The sequence below is a fragment of the Lytechinus pictus genome, chromosome 6 (genome assembly GCF_037042905.1).
Source record: "Lytechinus pictus isolate F3 Inbred chromosome 6, Lp3.0, whole genome shotgun sequence".
In the NCBI taxonomy this organism is placed as follows: domain Eukaryota; kingdom Metazoa; phylum Echinodermata; class Echinoidea; order Temnopleuroida; family Toxopneustidae; genus Lytechinus; species Lytechinus pictus.
In genome coordinates this window covers 22,562,440-22,580,442 of record NC_087250.1, presented here as the reverse complement: position 1 = coordinate 22,580,442, position 18,003 = coordinate 22,562,440, and the positions used below count along the sequence as shown (strand labels likewise).

At 37.2% G+C, this 18,003-nt stretch overlaps 1 protein-coding gene across 1 annotated transcript; it reads right to left on the bottom strand.

Annotated features, from left to right (window-relative positions):
- Window positions 1-3,170: 3,170 nt before the first annotated feature.
- LOC135154349 (microfibrillar-associated protein 1A-like) lies at window positions 3,171-17,973 on the bottom strand. Its single transcript, XM_064100482.1, has 5 exons — window positions 17,861-17,973; window positions 9,361-9,612; window positions 7,784-7,835; window positions 7,152-7,322; window positions 3,171-3,225 (listed from the first exon to the last, which is right to left on the bottom strand). The coding sequence occupies exons 2-5, from the start codon at window positions 9,440-9,442 to the stop codon at window positions 3,171-3,173; spliced, it is 360 nt and encodes a 119-aa protein (XP_063956552.1). The 5' UTR covers window positions 9,443-9,612; window positions 17,861-17,973.
- Between the last annotated feature and the right edge of the window lie 30 nt (window positions 17,974-18,003).

Sequence of the window (18,003 nt, the reverse complement as noted above, 5' to 3'; positions counted from 1 at the left end):
CGTGGGTTAAATTTAGCACCGGGTGCTAAAGTTAGTCCATGGATTAGTTAGTCCACCGTTTGTGAATAGCGCGGTGGACTAACTTTATACCCCGGTATTAGTTAACCCCCGACTAAATTTAACCCCGGTATAACTTTAGTCGACCTTTGTGAATTCGGGCCTTACTGTATAATCAGGGGTGTGAGTGGTCACAAATAAAAAGATCTGAAAAAAGCCGAAGAGTGTTGAAAAAGTCTGAAATAGAAAGAGCTCCCATACTTTTTGTACAGAGGAAGGCCAAAAATAAGCTGAAATTAAGCTGAAAATCAAAACAAAAAAATCTGAAATCAGATAAAAATCTGAACTCTCACACCCCTGTATAATAGAAACCTATCTATAATTAGTCTGGTAGGGAGGTAGGGTTCCCATGCACCCGAATGATATATTTTTCTAACCTACATTTTTGTAATCCTTAAGATGTCTAGTGAATGAATTTTGATGTTCCCAAAACGAAATATTGTCCCATGGGGTTCAAATTCAAGATGGCGTCCAAATGGCCGCCATATTCATGGGATTTGGATTTTCGTACATAGATTCCGACACAACCATTCATTTGCCACAAAATTAGTGTCATATGAAAGATAAATAAATTTTCTACAAGTTGATACTATTCATGGGTGATGAAATGGTAATTCGGCTGAGATTTTAATGAGAAAAGTACAATTTTGAGAATTTTTTCCAAAAAATTGAAAATTTATGAAATACATGATTTACCATAAATCTAAGGAAAATAAAGGAATCGCCTCGAAAACTTTTAGAAAACTTTTCTAATATACAATTATTAAGTGGACGAAATTCCAAACTGATATCATTATTAGTCACAAACTTATTATGTCTCAAACTTGAAAATTCAATTTTCAGAAATTTAGCTTTTTTACTGCATATCGGAGACTTGGATATATTAATGTATATTGTCACATTTTCAACCCAGAAAATGGAAAAAGGCCTTCATAAAATGCGAAATTATCTATTATTTTGTTGGTAGAATTTACTACAATCCCTTTATTCTTCGATTTCAAGTCGGTTGATATAGTTTTTAAGAGAATTAAGACTTTTGGCCAAAATTTGTATGTTTTTGGTAAAAAAAAATTGCACATGCACTGTTATTGATCAGATTTATTATGAATATCAGTAATAAATGCACAATCTCAACATTCGATATGAAAGAAGATGTATCAACGAGAATATTTGCAGGCTTCATACCACCATAAGTATCTTCATTTGCTTCAGATAGAAGGAAAATATGCTGAATGTATTGAGCGATTTTGCGCTAAAGTGAGGCCAAAAAGCAACCTTAGTGTGGCAGTCACATCCATGAAAACGATTGCAAAGTGATGAATGGTATGTCATTCAAATAATACAATAGCTCTGATCAGCCTCTCGCATCGATTGTGTTGGTATGACTAACACACCGTAATGTACAGTATAGAATGTGCATGGTAATAGAAATGTATCTGATTCAGAAGGATGTAAAGGGAAAAAAGGTGTTTCTGTTACATCATAAAGAAATCTATTTATTGAAGTCTTTTGGAAACATTTATAAGATACACTAGCACTGCAGGTAATAGAGATGAAGTTCTGACATATCAATACATAACTGAAAGGAAAATGTCAAAGCTACCCCCACCTTATCTGTATTTTGAATCTATGGCCTGTATTCCAAAATCAGGTTTATTTTCCAACACGTTCTAACTCTTTTCTAAATTTATGAAGAGCCAATATTCTGTTTATTGTATATCTCTTATGTTTACAACTCTGTTCCGTTTGCTTTCATAATGAAGGAAAAAACCTCAATTATCATTCTCAGATAACTATGAACCATTTGGGGGTCAATATTAATGGAATTTGCTCTCCACAGTAAAAATCATTAGGGGTAATTCTGTCGTCAGTCAAAAAGTGATCATAGTTGAAAACCATAACGTAGTTCAGATGACCGAAGATCTGACATGGTATGTGATAGTCGTTTACCAAAACAAAAGAAATCACGATCAAAATCAAAACGTCGAAAGAACTAACCAATCAGCGAAATGGACACATCACACGATACTATCACAGATCCTGATCATTATCAGTCTAAGGGCAGTCAATCCAACTTTGCATAATTTGACATAATACATACCAATGGACCACACACAGTTGTAAATTCAGAAGGCACAGTAGCATTTGCTAACATTTACATATGCCCACAGAGCCGGGTAACATAAGCTCTACCTAAGAATTGACTCAAGTGCAAGTAATAACACTATCATAGTCCGTACGCCAAGGAAATATAAGTTCAAAGTGGGAATCATTAGTGAAACAGTAAAACTTGAAGCTTATGGTGAGATTCCAATTAAATGTAAAGGTACATTAATTCGACATAAAATGTTACAGTCCAAAATGGTCAACATAGACATTCTATGTACCAGATGTCAAGGTTTCAGCTATCCTTGGGTTGTTAGGTTGCACTGACCTTGGAATTATCACAATTTACTCAATGTACAATTATGACACACCAACACCTAACCCTAAACCTGAACAAATACTTATCACAAGTGATGAGGATCTAGAACAAGCATTTCCAGAGCAGTTCGACGCTATTGGTAGTTTCGAAGGAAAAAACGATGCTTCATGTCAAGGACATCGCTAAACCTACCATAGACGCACCACGCAAGTGCAGCACATTAATTATTGAAGGACAAGATCAACACGACACGAATCGGTACTTGTTCATGGAGACGGCAAAGCAAGAAGGCTCAGTGTTCAGCAGCTCCAAGTGCACAATCAAGAGACCTATCAACTTCTTTGGCTCCATGTGCACTAGATCAGATATCTACTCAGATCCTAGCCAGGTAGAAGCCAACACATTACCCAAGTACTATTACCCAAGGACGAAGAGGGTGATGTTCAGAAATGCCTAATATTGTTCAAATACCTAGCAGCATATATTCCTAATTTGTGGGAAAAGTCAGCACCACTTCGATAACTTCTCCACAAGGAAGTACCGTTCATCTGGGACGATGATCATGAACATTCCTTGAACAGCATGAAATGTGCAGTATCATCAGGTGCATGCCTACAGTTCTATGACCCAGAGAGAGAGGCCTGTCGAGATGGATACATCAATGAAAGATCTAGGAGCATGCCTTGCTTCAGGATGGTAACCTGCTGCGGTTGCATCCAAAGTCTTTCCACTGCACAGTCCAACTACTCAAACATAAAGGGAAATCTTAGTCCTAATGTTTGGTATCAAACGCTTCCATACATATCTGTTCGGGAAGGAATTCAAAGTGAAACAATCACAGACCACTGGAAATTATATGGAAAAAACTCTTACAAGTGCACTGCTGCATCTACAGCGATCGCTTATAATCAAAGTCCAAGGAAACAGGATTCAAGTCAATTACCGACCTGGAAACAACATGATTCTTTCCGATTCATTGAGTTGACTTTGTAATCCCAAGAAAGCATGTACCGTTAGGTGTCAGAGTTAAATCCATCTGCTCTTAGGAAAAAGATTCGCATATGCGATCGACCTATTACTCTTCGGAAAACACAAGACGACAGAACTTCAGAGAGAAACAGCTAATGATCCAATACCTAGACCATTATGGCAGATATTTACTAAGAGTTGGCCTGAAACAATCCAAGAGTTATTGAAATCCCTTATGCAGTACTGGTCGTATAGAGATAACATCGGATTATCACATGGAATACTCTTCACGGGAAGTCAAGTCATCGTACCGAAGTCACTGAGGAATGATATCCTTGGACAGCTTCACCTAGGACACATGGGAATCGAATGTACCAACTGACTTGCTCGTGAGACAGTGTTCTTGTCAAACATCAACGAGTACATCGACCAGTTGATAAAGCAGAGTGAAACATGCCAGAAACATCAAGCAAGTCGAATATCAAGCACATTACTTCTTCTCCACACTATCCAAGATCAAACGGACTAGCTCAGAGGATGGTTCGTACAAAATGTTCTCAGATTGGCCAAGACAGTCAACTAGCAATGATGAACCTGAGAGCAACACCAGTCGAAAGTTACTTTAGATCACCAGCAGAAATGTTATTTGGTAGACCCATCAGAACCACGTTATCAAGTCACTATTTCTCGAGAGATTCTACTGCCACTGATTTTCTCTTGAATAGGCAAGGCAAGGTGAAAGAAGTGCATTATCGACATGCAAGTTCTGATCTACCACCTCTGCATGTAGGACAGCCAGTGAGGAACCCAGGTCTTACGAAGTATCAAAGCCAAACGGAGGAATCTTGAGAAGGATCGGATCACACCTGAGGGAAATTCCATCCACCATCCCCACTCCAAAGCAGGAATCGAAATTAGCGGTCGCCCGGGTGACGTTGGCAACCAAAACTGCCATCATGGTTGCCCGGATGGCAACCAAGAAAATATCATGTTTTTTTTCTCAAAGAGAATAACATTCTCTTGAATTTTGCAGCAAGCAAAATTGCTTTTCCAGTCCAAAGTTTACAACTTCTGGATCAGGAATATATCTTTCAAGATCACGTACATTGGCACAAAGTTTTAGCTCAAAAAGATCGCCCAAATGTGGCACATGAGCCTGCCAATGACTTCTAAGCTTGACTGCCTGTTTGTCAAAGTCCTCCCTAAGAACCATAAAGCTTGCATTTTGACATGATATAAGTTAATTGTTGGAAGTTGTAAAATGCAATTTACAGGAGGCCTTTTCCGTGGTACTGATTCGTCACCACATTTTCTACTTTTGAAAATATTAAATAGATTAATAACACAGCCATACACATCTCAATGTTCCAAAAATGCCTTCCCCTTCTTTACATTGGTCAACAGAAAGAGGTTTTTGTCATTTTTGGCACTTTAATGTATCAGAATTGTTTGATTTAAATTGTAAAGAATAAAGATAACCCACTCAATTAATTTCTCATACTCAGAACACCCTCAAAATATTTGTAAGAGTTCTTTTGTCAGAATCCAAGATGGCCGTCAAAGTGGCGGCCAAGGGACAATATTCATGTTTTCAGAACATCAAAATGAATTCATTCAGTATACGACTCCAGGATTGAAAAGGTGAAGGTTAGACAAACTTATCAATGTGGTGAAAAGGGGTGGTAAAGATAATGACAATATAGTAATTTAAGTCTGTAAAATGCAGTAAAAAAATCAATTTCTTAATAATTGTATATTAGGAAAGTTTTCTAGAAAGTTTCAAGGTAATTCCTTTATTTTTCTTAGATACATGGTAAATCAAGTATTTTGCAAATTTTCATTTTTGGGGAAAACAATTTCAAAATGCACTTTTCTTATTAAGATCAGCCGAATTACCTTTTCATCACCTATGAATAATACCAACTTGTAGAAAATTTATTCATATTTCATATGACACTAATTTTGTGTTCGAAGATAAACCTGATTTAGGAATACAGGTCATAGATTCAAAATACAGATAAAGTGGGGGTAGCTTCGACATATTCCTTTGAGCTGTGTATTGATGTGTAAGAACTTCATCTTTATTACCTGCAGTGCTAGTGTATCTTATAACTGTTTCCAAGAGACAATATTTAATAAATTTCTTTATAATGTAACAGAAACACCTTTTTTGTCTTTGCATCCTTCTGAATCAGATACATTTCTATTACCATGCACATTACATACTGGACATTACGGTTTGTTAGTCATACCTACACAATCGATGCGAGAGGCTGATCCAAGCTATTGTATTATTTGAATGACATACCATTCATCACTTTGCAATCGTTTTCATGGATGTGACTGCCACACTAAGGTTGCTTTTTGGCCTCACTTTAGCGCAAAATCGCTCAATACATTCAGCATATTTTCCTTCTATCTGAAGCAAATGAAGATACTTATGGTGGCATGAAGCCTGCAAATATTCTCGTTGATACATCCTCTTTCATATCGAATGTTGAGATTGTGCATTTATTACTGATATTCATAATAAATCTGATCAATAACAGTGCATGTGCAATTTTTTTTTACCAAAAACATACAAATTTTGGCCAAAAGTCTTAATTCTTTTAAAAACTATCAACCGACTTGAAATCGAAGAATAAAGGGATTGTAGTAAATTCTACCAACAAAATAATAGATAATTTCGCATTTTATGAAGGCCTTTTTCCATTTTCTGGGTTGAAAATGTGACAATATACATTAATATATCCAAGTCTCCGATATGCAGTAAAAAAGCTAAATTTCTGAAAATTGAATTTTCAAGTTTGAGACATAATAAGTTTGTGACTAATAATGATATCAGTTTGGAATTTCGTCCACTTAATAATTGTATATTAGAAAAGTTTTCTAAAAGTTTTCGAGGCGATTCCTTTACTTTCCTTAGATTTATGGTAAATCATGTATTTCACAAATTTTCAATTTTTTGGAAAAAATTCTCAAAATTGTACTTTTCTCATTAAAATCTCAGCCGAATTACCATTTCATCACCCATGAATAGTATCAACTTGTAGAAAATTTATTTATCTTTCATATGACACTAATTTTGTGGCAAATGAATGTTTGTGTCGGAATCTATGTACGAAAATCCAAATCCCATGAATATGGCGGCCATTTTGGACGCCATCTTGAATTTGAACCCCATGGGACAATATTTCGTTTTGGGAACATCAAAATTCATTCACTAGACATCTTAAGGATTACAAAAATGTAGGTTAGGAAAATATATCATTCGGGTGCATGGGAACCCTATCTCTCTCCCCTACTAAATAGAAATCATCTTCCAATCAATCTTTTACTGTATAATAGAAACCTATCTATAATAGAAATCATCTTCCAATCAATCTTTTACTGTATAATAGAAACCTATCTATAAAGGGCACCTGCTCATAAAGACCATCTTTCCTGCCTCCCTTGGGCAGACTTTTAAGAGAGAGAAAAAAAAGCAGAATCATGGGCAGATCAACTCGTACACAATTTGCAAAAAAGCTTTACCGGGTATTTATTTCCACAAAATAGTCTGTTTGTCATTCAAGTCCGTCGTACTGATGCAAAAAAAATTGAAAGAAGGAACTCAGTCCAAGAATAATCATTAATTATTCTTGTACTGAATAAAAACCGAGCAATGCCTGCTTCCCCCATGACTTCGCACAGTACCCACCTCTCATCTTCTTCGTCATCGCTATCATCTTCCTGCCTGACGCGTAACCTCCTGATTCTCGCGTCTTCAGCATCGAGCCTTGACGACTGATAATGCTGTTTGCGTCTCCCAATAAAAGGTCCCTCAGCCTCCTCATCCTCATCGCTACTAAACTGAGGTGCAAAGTCAGGTCTGAAAATAAAAATTGAATAAAAAGAGGTTATTAATCCACTGACTACCGAGTTCTGTAATCTCCAAAGGCATTGCACATAGTCCATATGGTACCAGTATGCAATAGGTTAAACAACTTGGTATTTCATAAAGATCATCAGAGAGGGTCGTGGGTTCAAATCCCAGCCATGGTGTAATTTCCTTCAGCAACAAACTTATCCACATTGTGCTGCACTCAACCCAGGTGAGATGTATAGGTACCCGGCAGGATGAATTACTTAAATGCATTGAGCGCTGAAAGGCAGCTCGAGCTAAAGCTGGGGTAATAATAATAATCAATGCGCCTTGGAATAGATTATTTCTAGATAGATGGCGCTATATAAATGCATATTATTATCATTAAAGATCATCATTACTTCGGCAGAACACCCATGATATAGAATCTTCCCCCACAAAAAAAAGATAAATAAACTCTTACTTACCTTTTACCAGGCACATATCTCTTGACTTTTACCTTCTGCATACTAATTTCACCTGAATAATATCAAACAAAAAAACACAAAAATGTTAATCATGATACTAGTTTGTTCAGTCTGAGTGAAAATCATGCTCAAGTGCTACCCATACTAACAAACGTGATCCGACCGTTGTGACAATAATTTAGTTACATGCAACCTGCCTTTGTCTGCAAATTTTTAGTCAGACTTAAAGGAAACCAAAACCCAAGAAGAGAAGCAATCTTATTCGAAAGAGAAAAATGAGAGGAATAATAAAATGAGAGGAATAATTTAAAAAAAGTTTCATCAAAATCGGTTGTGAATTAAGGAAGTTATGGATGTTTAAAAAGTATTTTTGTACTTTCTACTGGGATCCTCAAATTGGCAAACATGCTTCACAATGGCTGATTTTGTGGATAACTCTCCATTTGTTTTGTACAAAATTTTTCAGATTTCACCCATTATCTTTCAAATTGCATATTGCCCCGTTCTGAGCATAACATATATCATGGGAATATATATTTCACACCACATATGTCAAGGTCAGGCGGGGATGATGTGAAATATGTAAAATAAAGGGGAAAATTTGAAAATTTGTGTACAAAACAAATGGAGAGTTGTCCACAAAATCAGCCATTTTGAAGCATGTTTGCCAATTTGAGGATCCCCATAGAAAGTACAACAAGACTTTCTTATTTTATAACCAATTTTGATGAAACTTGCTCTATATTGTTCCTCTCATTTCACTCTTTCCATTAAGATTGCTTCTCTTCTTGGGTTTTGATTTCCATCAGGAGACCCAGCCAGATTACCAAAATAAATCTTTGAATCCTAAAATGATAACAATATTGGTATAATCCATGTTTGTTGAACCTTTTGTTCAATGAAAATGGCTCAATTTTCTGGTAATTCTGTCACTACAGTACATGTATGGTGTCACTCCTACAATATTATGATTGGAAGTCGATTAGCATTGGAATACAGGTGATCTTTGTTTGCATTAAATGGTAAAAATTATGAAAAAAACCCTAATGATTTAAAAAACAGCAACCCATAAATGAAAATAGTGTTACATGTACAAAATATGTCTGAAAATCTTTTAGTGCCTTTGTCCGATTCTGATATGGTTGAATTTAGAGAGAAAAAATTAGGCCCTGTTACATAAAGCATAGCAATTGATCTTAGGGCTGATTCTACAATTAATTGCATTGATTATTGTGTATGATCAATTGTAAAAATCAACACCACGATCAATCACTAAGCTTCATGCAACCTGCCAAGGGTCCTGTCTTACAAAGAGTTACAATTGATCCGATCAACCTCAAGTATATCAAAATCCATCAATGCCATAATTTTTTCTTATGGAAATTTGCACAATGTCCTTTGAAAACAAAGAGAAGCACACTGAATCGTCAAGAGAACAGTGAATGCATGAACATACATCATATCTAGAAAATATCATTAAAAAAACAAACAAGCTAGATGTTGACGTCGCTGGCTTTCCATAGTTGTGGTTGCTTGGATCGAATGCAATACTTTGTAAGACGGGGCCCAGAACTTACCTTTGTCATTTTTGACGGGTATAGCACCCGCAGTGCTCTGGATGGGAACTCTCTCCACCCCTTTGCTCCCTCGACTAGACATGCTGGCTCTTCAGATGTGGTACGTTACTTCACAAGAGGACGGAGTTCACCGGGGGGTCAGGTCAAAGGTCAGCAGGGAGTGATGGAAGGGAGATTGGAGCTAACTCCGTGGTGAACAGGCTTGTCTGAAGGTTGGTTTCCAGAATCTGGCTCTTGGCCTGGAAAGTAAATCTGGGCAAGAATTGAAAAAAGGTTAAAAATTAGGTTGCTAAAATGGTATTTTTATTTTATGGCTGCATGAAAGTCAATAGGCACTGTTATTTTGTTGTTGTTTTAAAACTAATTTTTTTGCATTATCTTGAAAGAATTCACCAAGGGCTGATTGCACGAAAGGGTCTCTGCAAGAACCGTCTTTTGCGTCGCCCATTTATTATGATGCGCCATGTGAAACGCATCTACAATAAATTACCTGCAAATATATTTTATTTGTACGTTAAAGTTAACAAAATTATTGTTTATAACATGTGATATCTCATGAAATTGTATAAAAATTGATTTAAAAGCTAGCTGACAAATTTTATTTGTTTATCTTAAATTTCAGAAATATCCTGCATATCCCATCATAAAAGATGGGCGACATGAAAGACCCTTTCATACAATCGGCCCACTATGAAATGTTGCCCATTGACTGTGCGACACAACCAGCCAAGCTCCGCACAGCTCACGGCAGCGATTCAGAGACCGCTGATTGGTTCACTGCGCAGATCATGTCATGATCACGTGGTCACAAAAATAATTCGGCCGAAAAGTATGCAAAAGTTTCGATAGCGATAACGATATTCAGCCACGTTTTCCATACAGTACTTGAAATTGTCTTGGCTCGTGATCGGATCGCTCAAGTATCGATCGAAAATTATCGATATTTGGCAATTTCATGCATATTCATGTGGCGCTCAGAAACCCAGCACTCCACTAACTTTGTACACGTTGCGATAGATTCTGTACACTCTGACGAACATGATGTGACTATGGAGCTATTGTGTATGATTTTGACAGAAATGTGAGAAGTAAATAGATCGTCTGAAAATGCCTTTCATTATTGAAATAAAATATATAATTAGAGAAATTCTATGTCGCTTTTGGTACGAGGTGAAAGAGAGTTGCACACTTGTTTGGATGCCATGTTGTGCTGGGCACAGCTGGGAGGCTTGCAATGCACATGCTTAGTATATTGGCTTGCGATCATAGCTGGATGACGTCATGTAATAATGCCGATTGCTGCAGCGAACATTATGTTATTTGTGTATGCTATAATGCCTATATTTTGTTGTGCGGCCCAGAGAGGCAGCGTAGCTCAGTCAGTTAGAGCGCCTGTTGCGGATAAGATCATAGATCTCAATGTGCGTGCGTTGGAGTCCTGCAGCATGCCGGAAGACGTCTAACAAAAAAAACTGATGCTAGCATCGTGTGTTAGCGTGCCTCACTGCTGTGTTCAGTGCGGGTGTGAATGCAGTTGGAAAACACTCTGTCCATCAGAAAGGACGCAAATGTTGGTCCCGTGTAAAGGAGAGTGACTCTCCTATACATGGGACCAACATTTGCTTCTTTCTGATGGACAGAGTGTTTTCCAACTGCATTCACACCCGCACTGAACACGAAAGTCACAACCTATGCACGTTAAAACCAATACACTATTCGTCAAAGAGTAGGGTGTTCACCCGGTGTATTGCACCTGCTGGTCCCCGGTACTACAATACTGCAAGAATCTTCAGGATTGAAGGAGGCAGTCAGTGTAGCTTGAAGAAGAAGAAGATACACATCTTCACCAGTAGAGGCGCACGTAGGGTTGCAAAATTCCCGGGAATTTTCGCGGTGGAAACTTTCAATGGGAATAAACGGGAATTTATTGGGAATTTGGGGAATTTTCAAAAGGTAGCAATTTTCTGATATTTATATCCAGGAATTGAAAGGAGTACCCTGGGAGATGATGCTTAATTGTGCTTGGTCAGCAAGTTTCAAGCCAAATATTATGCTATGACAGTCAGACAAAGCAGAATTTCAATGAATTTCATGTAAAAGTTGATTTAGTGTATTAGTAAATGGTACGTGTGATTGCAGTACATGTATATGTACACGGCATGCTTTACACGAGGATATACATTGTTCATCGAATGATGCCTATTAGATATTCTGATCTTTTTGCAGATGATGAGAATCATTATCAATAATAATAATTATAACATTATTGTTGTTATAAGCATTATTATTAGTATTTTATTATCATTACTTTATTTGTCAGTTATTTCTGAATTGCAGAAGGGGAACTTGGTGCTGTTAGCGGCATTAATTTGATGAGTATAAATACAGATTGCTGCTTCAAGCTTAAAGTTTATTTCAATTCAATTAACCCTCTTAGAAATAAACACTTTGTTCATTATTTTCAAAATACTAGATCAAATTAAATGAAACTGATATGAGATTGTCATTTAATATCACAAAAAATATGAAATAACTAATCTCAATCAAGGTCAAAGTTCATTTGAGGTCAACAAACTTAGTGCAATTTTTTTTCCCCCTTTGTGAAAAATTATTCATCTTGATTTTTTTTCAAAGTCAGCCATCATATTGTTATTTCTTGCTCCCCCCCCCCCAATTTAGGGGGGTGGAGGGGGCATCTCAGAAATAAATTAATAATTTAACATTGTTCGTTCCTGGACCTGATTTTTCCCATTTAAAGACTCAAGTCAGTGCCATAACTACTAATGGGAATAGTCTGCTGTGCAAACCTAGTCTGCAGGCACAAACACTGAATGACACCTTGATCAACAAGTACGTGGGTCTCCTCAAAGACTAGGCACTAGCACACACAAAACTTGCTGTTTCTTGAGCGAGAGGGCCTTCAGTACACAAGGCAAGAGTAGGCTGCACATTCAGACCCTTAACTCGAGTGAAGGCTTTGCACAGCAGACTAGTCAGGCCTCTCGATTAAAGGTCAAGTCCACCCCAGAAAATTGTTGATTTGAATCGATAGAGAAAACTCAAACAAACATAACGCTGCAAATTTCATTGAAATCGGATGTAAAATAAGAAAGTTATGACATTTTTAAGTTTCACTTATTTTTCACAAAACAGTTAAATGCACAACTCAGCCATATGCAAATGAGAGAGTCGATGATGTCCATCACTATTTCTTTTGTTTTTTATTGTTTGAATAATACAATGTTTCAATTTTTACAGATTTGACAATAAGGACCAACTTAACTTAACCATAAACTGTTAAAATAATGGTAATTCCACATGTTCAGGGAGAAATACAACTTTGTTTCACTTGACAAGGAGGAGAAAATTAGAATATTTCATATTTCATATAATAAAATATAAAAGAAATAGTGAGTGGGTGACGTCATCATTCTGCCAATTTGCATACCGACCAGGATGTGCATATAACTGTTTTGTGAAATTAAGCGAAACTTTAAAATGTCATAACTTTCTTATTTTACATCCGATTTTGATGAAAATTTCGGTGCTTTGCTTGTTGGATTTTTCTCTTTTTTTTCAAATCAACTTTTTGTTGGGGTGGACTTGTCCTTTAACTTTAATTTTTGGAAGTCAGCCGGGCACCCTGGACTGAACTTTAGGTGGTCATTACGTGCATATTGAAAATATTGTATCATGACAAATTGTAAAGTATCAACTCTGTATGTGTAAGTTTGCTGCGAAACACTACATTACTGGTGGAACCTTTCTGTGGATTAAAAAGGACAAACTCAAGCCTTTGTTTCAAAGGAGATAAAAAAATTACTCATGATCCTTTTCACACCTTTGTTTTACTTGAGACTTGTTCACTTTTAGACTTAAAGTTAGAGGTACGTTTTAAAATGAACAAGGGTCAATGAAATTTTTTCTGAAATAAAAGCACAACACCCTCACCAACACTGAGGGAAACCATGCATAATAAAATGAATACAACTTCACCAAACTGAAATTGGAAAGAACATCATTCAATTCACATTTGATCATGGTTATGATAAATTTATTGTCAAAACATCACACCAAGTTAACAGTCGTTGCCGTGGAAATGTTGAAGTGCACTCACTCCATAAAGTGAATCAAACCGAGACTTGTTGTCATGATTTGGTCTGTCACATGTGTAAACTATTTTTTCCTTTTTTTTACCCCCAATACTAAATGTACTAACTTGATATAAAGGCTTCACTTTCAACCCCCCCCCCTTTTCTCGCTCCTTCCCCCCTCTCCCCCTCTGTCCATGTTTCTCTCTCTCTCTCTGTCCATGTTTCTCTCTCTCTCTCTCTGTGTAACTGTCTCTCTCTGTCCCTGTCCCTTTCTCTCTGTCACTCTCTCTAAGGTAAACTCTGAGTCTCTGTGCTTAATTTGTTTTCTTTTAATGCATGAAATCCTGTACTCATAGTTTGTTTTTGGATATCATATAAGTATCTTAATTTTGCATTGTGTAATTGTGTAATTATTTATGATGTTTATGTAATGTTTATATTTTTTATTTGTAAAAGATTCCACACTTCAGCCTCTGGCTGCGAAAGAATTTATAGCAACTTTTTATGAAATGGGCCCCAGAAGTATACATTACAGAAAGAGTGGGAACAAAACCACAAGTGGCTTGGATGAGGCAAAACATAAACAAGTGATCATGTCGTTTAGGCCTGGGACGAATGTCGTTTTTACCATTCGATTATTTCCTGAAAAAACAATTGAATGATTCGATTGTTCGTTGGGAATCACGTCTTCTAAAATCGCAAAAGTTGACCTATGTTATTAGTGACCAAAAATGCAGAAAATCTACAACTCTCAATGCCACACTTATACAACTGGACCTCACTGCATTGAACATCAAGGGTCTGTTTCTCACAAATGAAAGTATGACTACTTATTCCCCCTTTGATTTCTTTGACTATGTCAAAAGAAATTACATGAAATAACTTTCAGTTTATTGTTTCAATTGAAAAAATTTCCTGAATCAATGCTTTTATACACCCCCGCATATGAATGAATCAGTCCAGATCATTGTTCACAGCTCAGTCCAAAGTCCAATTACGTCTTTTTTGTCTCCAATTCACAGTAAACAATACATTCACGCCGTATTCTTGTGACAGAGACACTTTTTTTGGGGAAAAAAAAACATCCCTTGCCTACGTGCCATACCCAAGCTTGTTGCACTGCCCACGATGCTACACACTGTATTTAAAAAAAAGTAATTGCAAAATATTATTCAATTAAAAAATCAAAATTCCTAAGTTCCAAATTAAATTTTTTGATAATTTGAACCTATAACTGGGTCTATATTTGGAGACTAGTCGAGACATGGAATGAATAGGCGAAGGGTACATGTTGGAATGTTATTTTTAGGCCTCTGGGGAAAATTGGTGTGCCTGTGTATGGGGGAGGGGGTAATATACAGATTGCTTTGCTTTGTTTTGAAACATGAAAGGGTTCCCGCTTTCAATGATTTCAACCCCCTATCTTTCTCCTTTCCTCTCTCTCTCTCTCTCACACACGCACACAGATTGGGAGGGGTTGATTTTTTTCTCTGAAGTCATGACCTTTTCTGATAATGGTCACACGCGCGCTTGAAAGCAACTCCCATCAGTGGAGCGCTGGCCAATCACAGATCAGCAATTAGCTGTTCTGTGTGTGTTCTATTTTAAGACGCACATGTACACTGTGTACCGAGGGGAAGGCCGGATGGGTTAAAATTTATTCGGAGCTCTTTGAAGTTGGTGTTTAACAGTGAATACAATACAGTCATTGTTTATTTTTTTTGACAAATTGCCTCTGTATCATTTTCAAACCTGTATCAAGTATTTTAATGCAATTGTTATCATTGTTGTAAGCACTTAAGCAACAAAATGTAAGTTTAAACGCTCTACATGAGAGAGGTTTCATTCGTTCTAGACCTACTCATTTTCGGTTTTCTACATTTATTTTCTCTGGTGGTCAGCCCGGGCACTATTACCCGACTTTTAGGGTGTCCGACGGAGCTTTAGGCGGTCAATTGACCGCCACCAATTTCGAGCCCTGCTAGTGCAAAGCCTTCACTTGAGGAAAGTGATCTGAATATGCAGCCTAAGGTTTCTGCCAATAACTTGTGTACAGAAGGTCCTTTTGTTCAACAGAAAGTTGTATTCATGCTAGTCTTGTGTGAAGACCCATTTGTGGATCAGTTTCAATAAGGGTCTGTGTGTGCAGACTACGGTACATGTAGGGGGCACTGTTCTATTAACATGTTATTATGTAATGGTAAATGGAAGGCAGGTTCTTACATAAAAAACCTTTGACAAAAATAAAGAAAAATGAAAAATAGTGTAATGCAAAGTTTTGTTTTTTTCATGTTGAAATGAAAAGCTTTATTTTGTACATTATGCTCCATCATGTTACTGAACATATACATGTATAATGTATTTATGTACAGTTTGATGAATATTTTATACCCTGGGCAATTTAAAGAATGAAGAATAGTTTAAATACAAATGAAAATATAATATTTGAGGATATCAATTTATAATTTTGTATTAAAAAACACAATTTAACACTTTTTGTGAAAAATGAAAATTTCCGAAATTCCCGGCAGCTGAAAATTCCTGAAACTTTCCATGGACATTTTCCAAAATTTCCGGAAAGTTTCCAGCACTTTGCAACCCTAGGCGCATGGCCAATTTGGGAAACTGTCTCCCATGTGGGCGATTTATTATGTTTTGTGAAGAATTTGGGTATCAAATTTCAGAGACAGTCTCCAGTTTGGGAGACAAATTTTCTTTGCTTACATTTGCTGCAAAACGATTACCTTGGCGGCAAATGGAATTGTGATAAGCAGGGGCCCGTTTCATGAAATGGTCTTTGTAGAACCGCTCTACAAAAGAACGAACAGGATGTGCATAGATCTAGTATAAGTATAACTGTTTTGTGAAATTAAGCGAAATTTAAAAATATCATAACTTTCTTATTTTACATCGATTTTGATGAAATTTTCAGTGTTATTCTTGTTGGATTTTTATCTTTTTATTCAAATCAACATTTTGTTGAGGTGGAATTGTCCTTCAAGTTCAAGGCCACATTTTCATGCCACCATTTATGAATCCCGCAATCTCAGAGATGCCAACTTTTGGAAATCAGAATTAGGGAGGATTTGCAACCGACACCAAATTATGTGCGCGTAGCGCACATCTCGAGCGCGGAGCGCTCGACCCTTGCGGCCGGGGTCCTGCAAGCTGGAAGCTCTGGGTTTCTAGATGCTCTCTGGTGCAATCTGACCCTTATTTTGGAGCATTTCACATGTTTTTAAAAAAACATTGTTCCCACTTTTTTAACATAAAAAATAAAGAAAAATATCAAATATGCATTTTTAGTTTTACATGTAAAAAAAATGAGGGGACAATAGAAGAGAAGTACCTGTTCAACAATAATAATGAGGAATTATCCTCTTTTATTATTATTAAAGCGCGGGTAACGTCTTCCTCCTCGCTGGTCCCTTGCTTGGTGAAATAAGTCAACAGGGTACTAGTGGAGCTCGAAGATCTCGTCTTCGCAATGTCCGTATGCCGTTTGCTCCCTACGTGCTTCCGAATATCATCACGACCTCCGTGCTCAACTTTAATGTCCACGCTGCAAATTGTGCAAAATGCATGGTAAATTCCTCTTTCCGACTTCCGATTACACGGGTACTGGAGACTGTATTCAGTCTTATACTTCTGAGACCATTTCTTGGTCTTCTTTTGTTGATTTTCCGCCATTTCGTGTCAATATCAACCCATCAATACGCCGAAATCACACACCGATATTCCATCGCACGACACGACAAATCCAGCGGCCGCGAGCGCACACGCCTCGCGAAGCTAGCCGGGCCTACCGGCCTGGTGCACAGTGGATTCCCGTTGGGCATATCACATGCACCAGCTTTTCGCTGCTCCTTATTTGTCTGCCTTTCACACAGAATTTAGTAGCAGCGAACGTAATGGAGTTACTACATGCTAAAGTCAGCAGACGATACATGTACTTCCAATCCAATTTGATCAATGCAAAAAAAAAATCGTAATTTCGGGAGGATAAGGATGGTAATCGTAAGGGCGGGAGTTGGGATGAATTTTCGGGAGCCTCCCGATGAAATCGGGAGGGTTGGCATCTCTGCAATCTCATCTCCTCTCGTTCCCCCCCCCCCAGATATTCGAGGATCAGCAATTATTTGCATGTTGGTCAGCTTGATTATGGACTTGGACTGGAGTTTCTCTAGGGCCTAGACACACACACACACAGAATTAACGCACATATCACCTGCTCCTTCACGCAACACAATTCCCATTTCACTTCAGTCCCATACGTAACAAAAAATGCTGGCGAGTTTTCCCCAAATTTAATAAACATCAAACACGTTAAAACATGACAGATCAATAATAGCTAATCACCTGAAATCAACTGAAGATAGTGGAGTACATAACAAAGAATAACTTACAAATCACAAATAACTAGATTTGGACATCGTTTCCTCGGATTCAAGCATTTTCTATAGCTTTCAGTCGCAAAAAAATCGTCCGCAGCACATACATAACGATTAACGTAGATGGCGCTCGTATTCAACTGGATAAAATAAAAAGA

Bases quoted from the DNA above. Each gene is read 5' to 3' on its own strand.
- LOC135154349 (XM_064100482.1), bottom strand. From the start codon at position 9,442: ATGTCTAGTCGAGGGAGCAAAGGGGTGGAGAGAGTTCCCATCCAGAGC. The intron at 7,836-9,360 runs GTAAGTTCTGGG...GATATTATTCAG, and splicing joins ACCCGTCAAAAATGACAAAG to GTGAAATTAGTATGCAGAAG. The intron at 3,226-7,151 runs GTGGGTACTGTG...ATGTTTGAGTAG, and splicing joins GATGACGAAGAAGATGAGAG to TTGGACTGTGCAGTGGAAAG.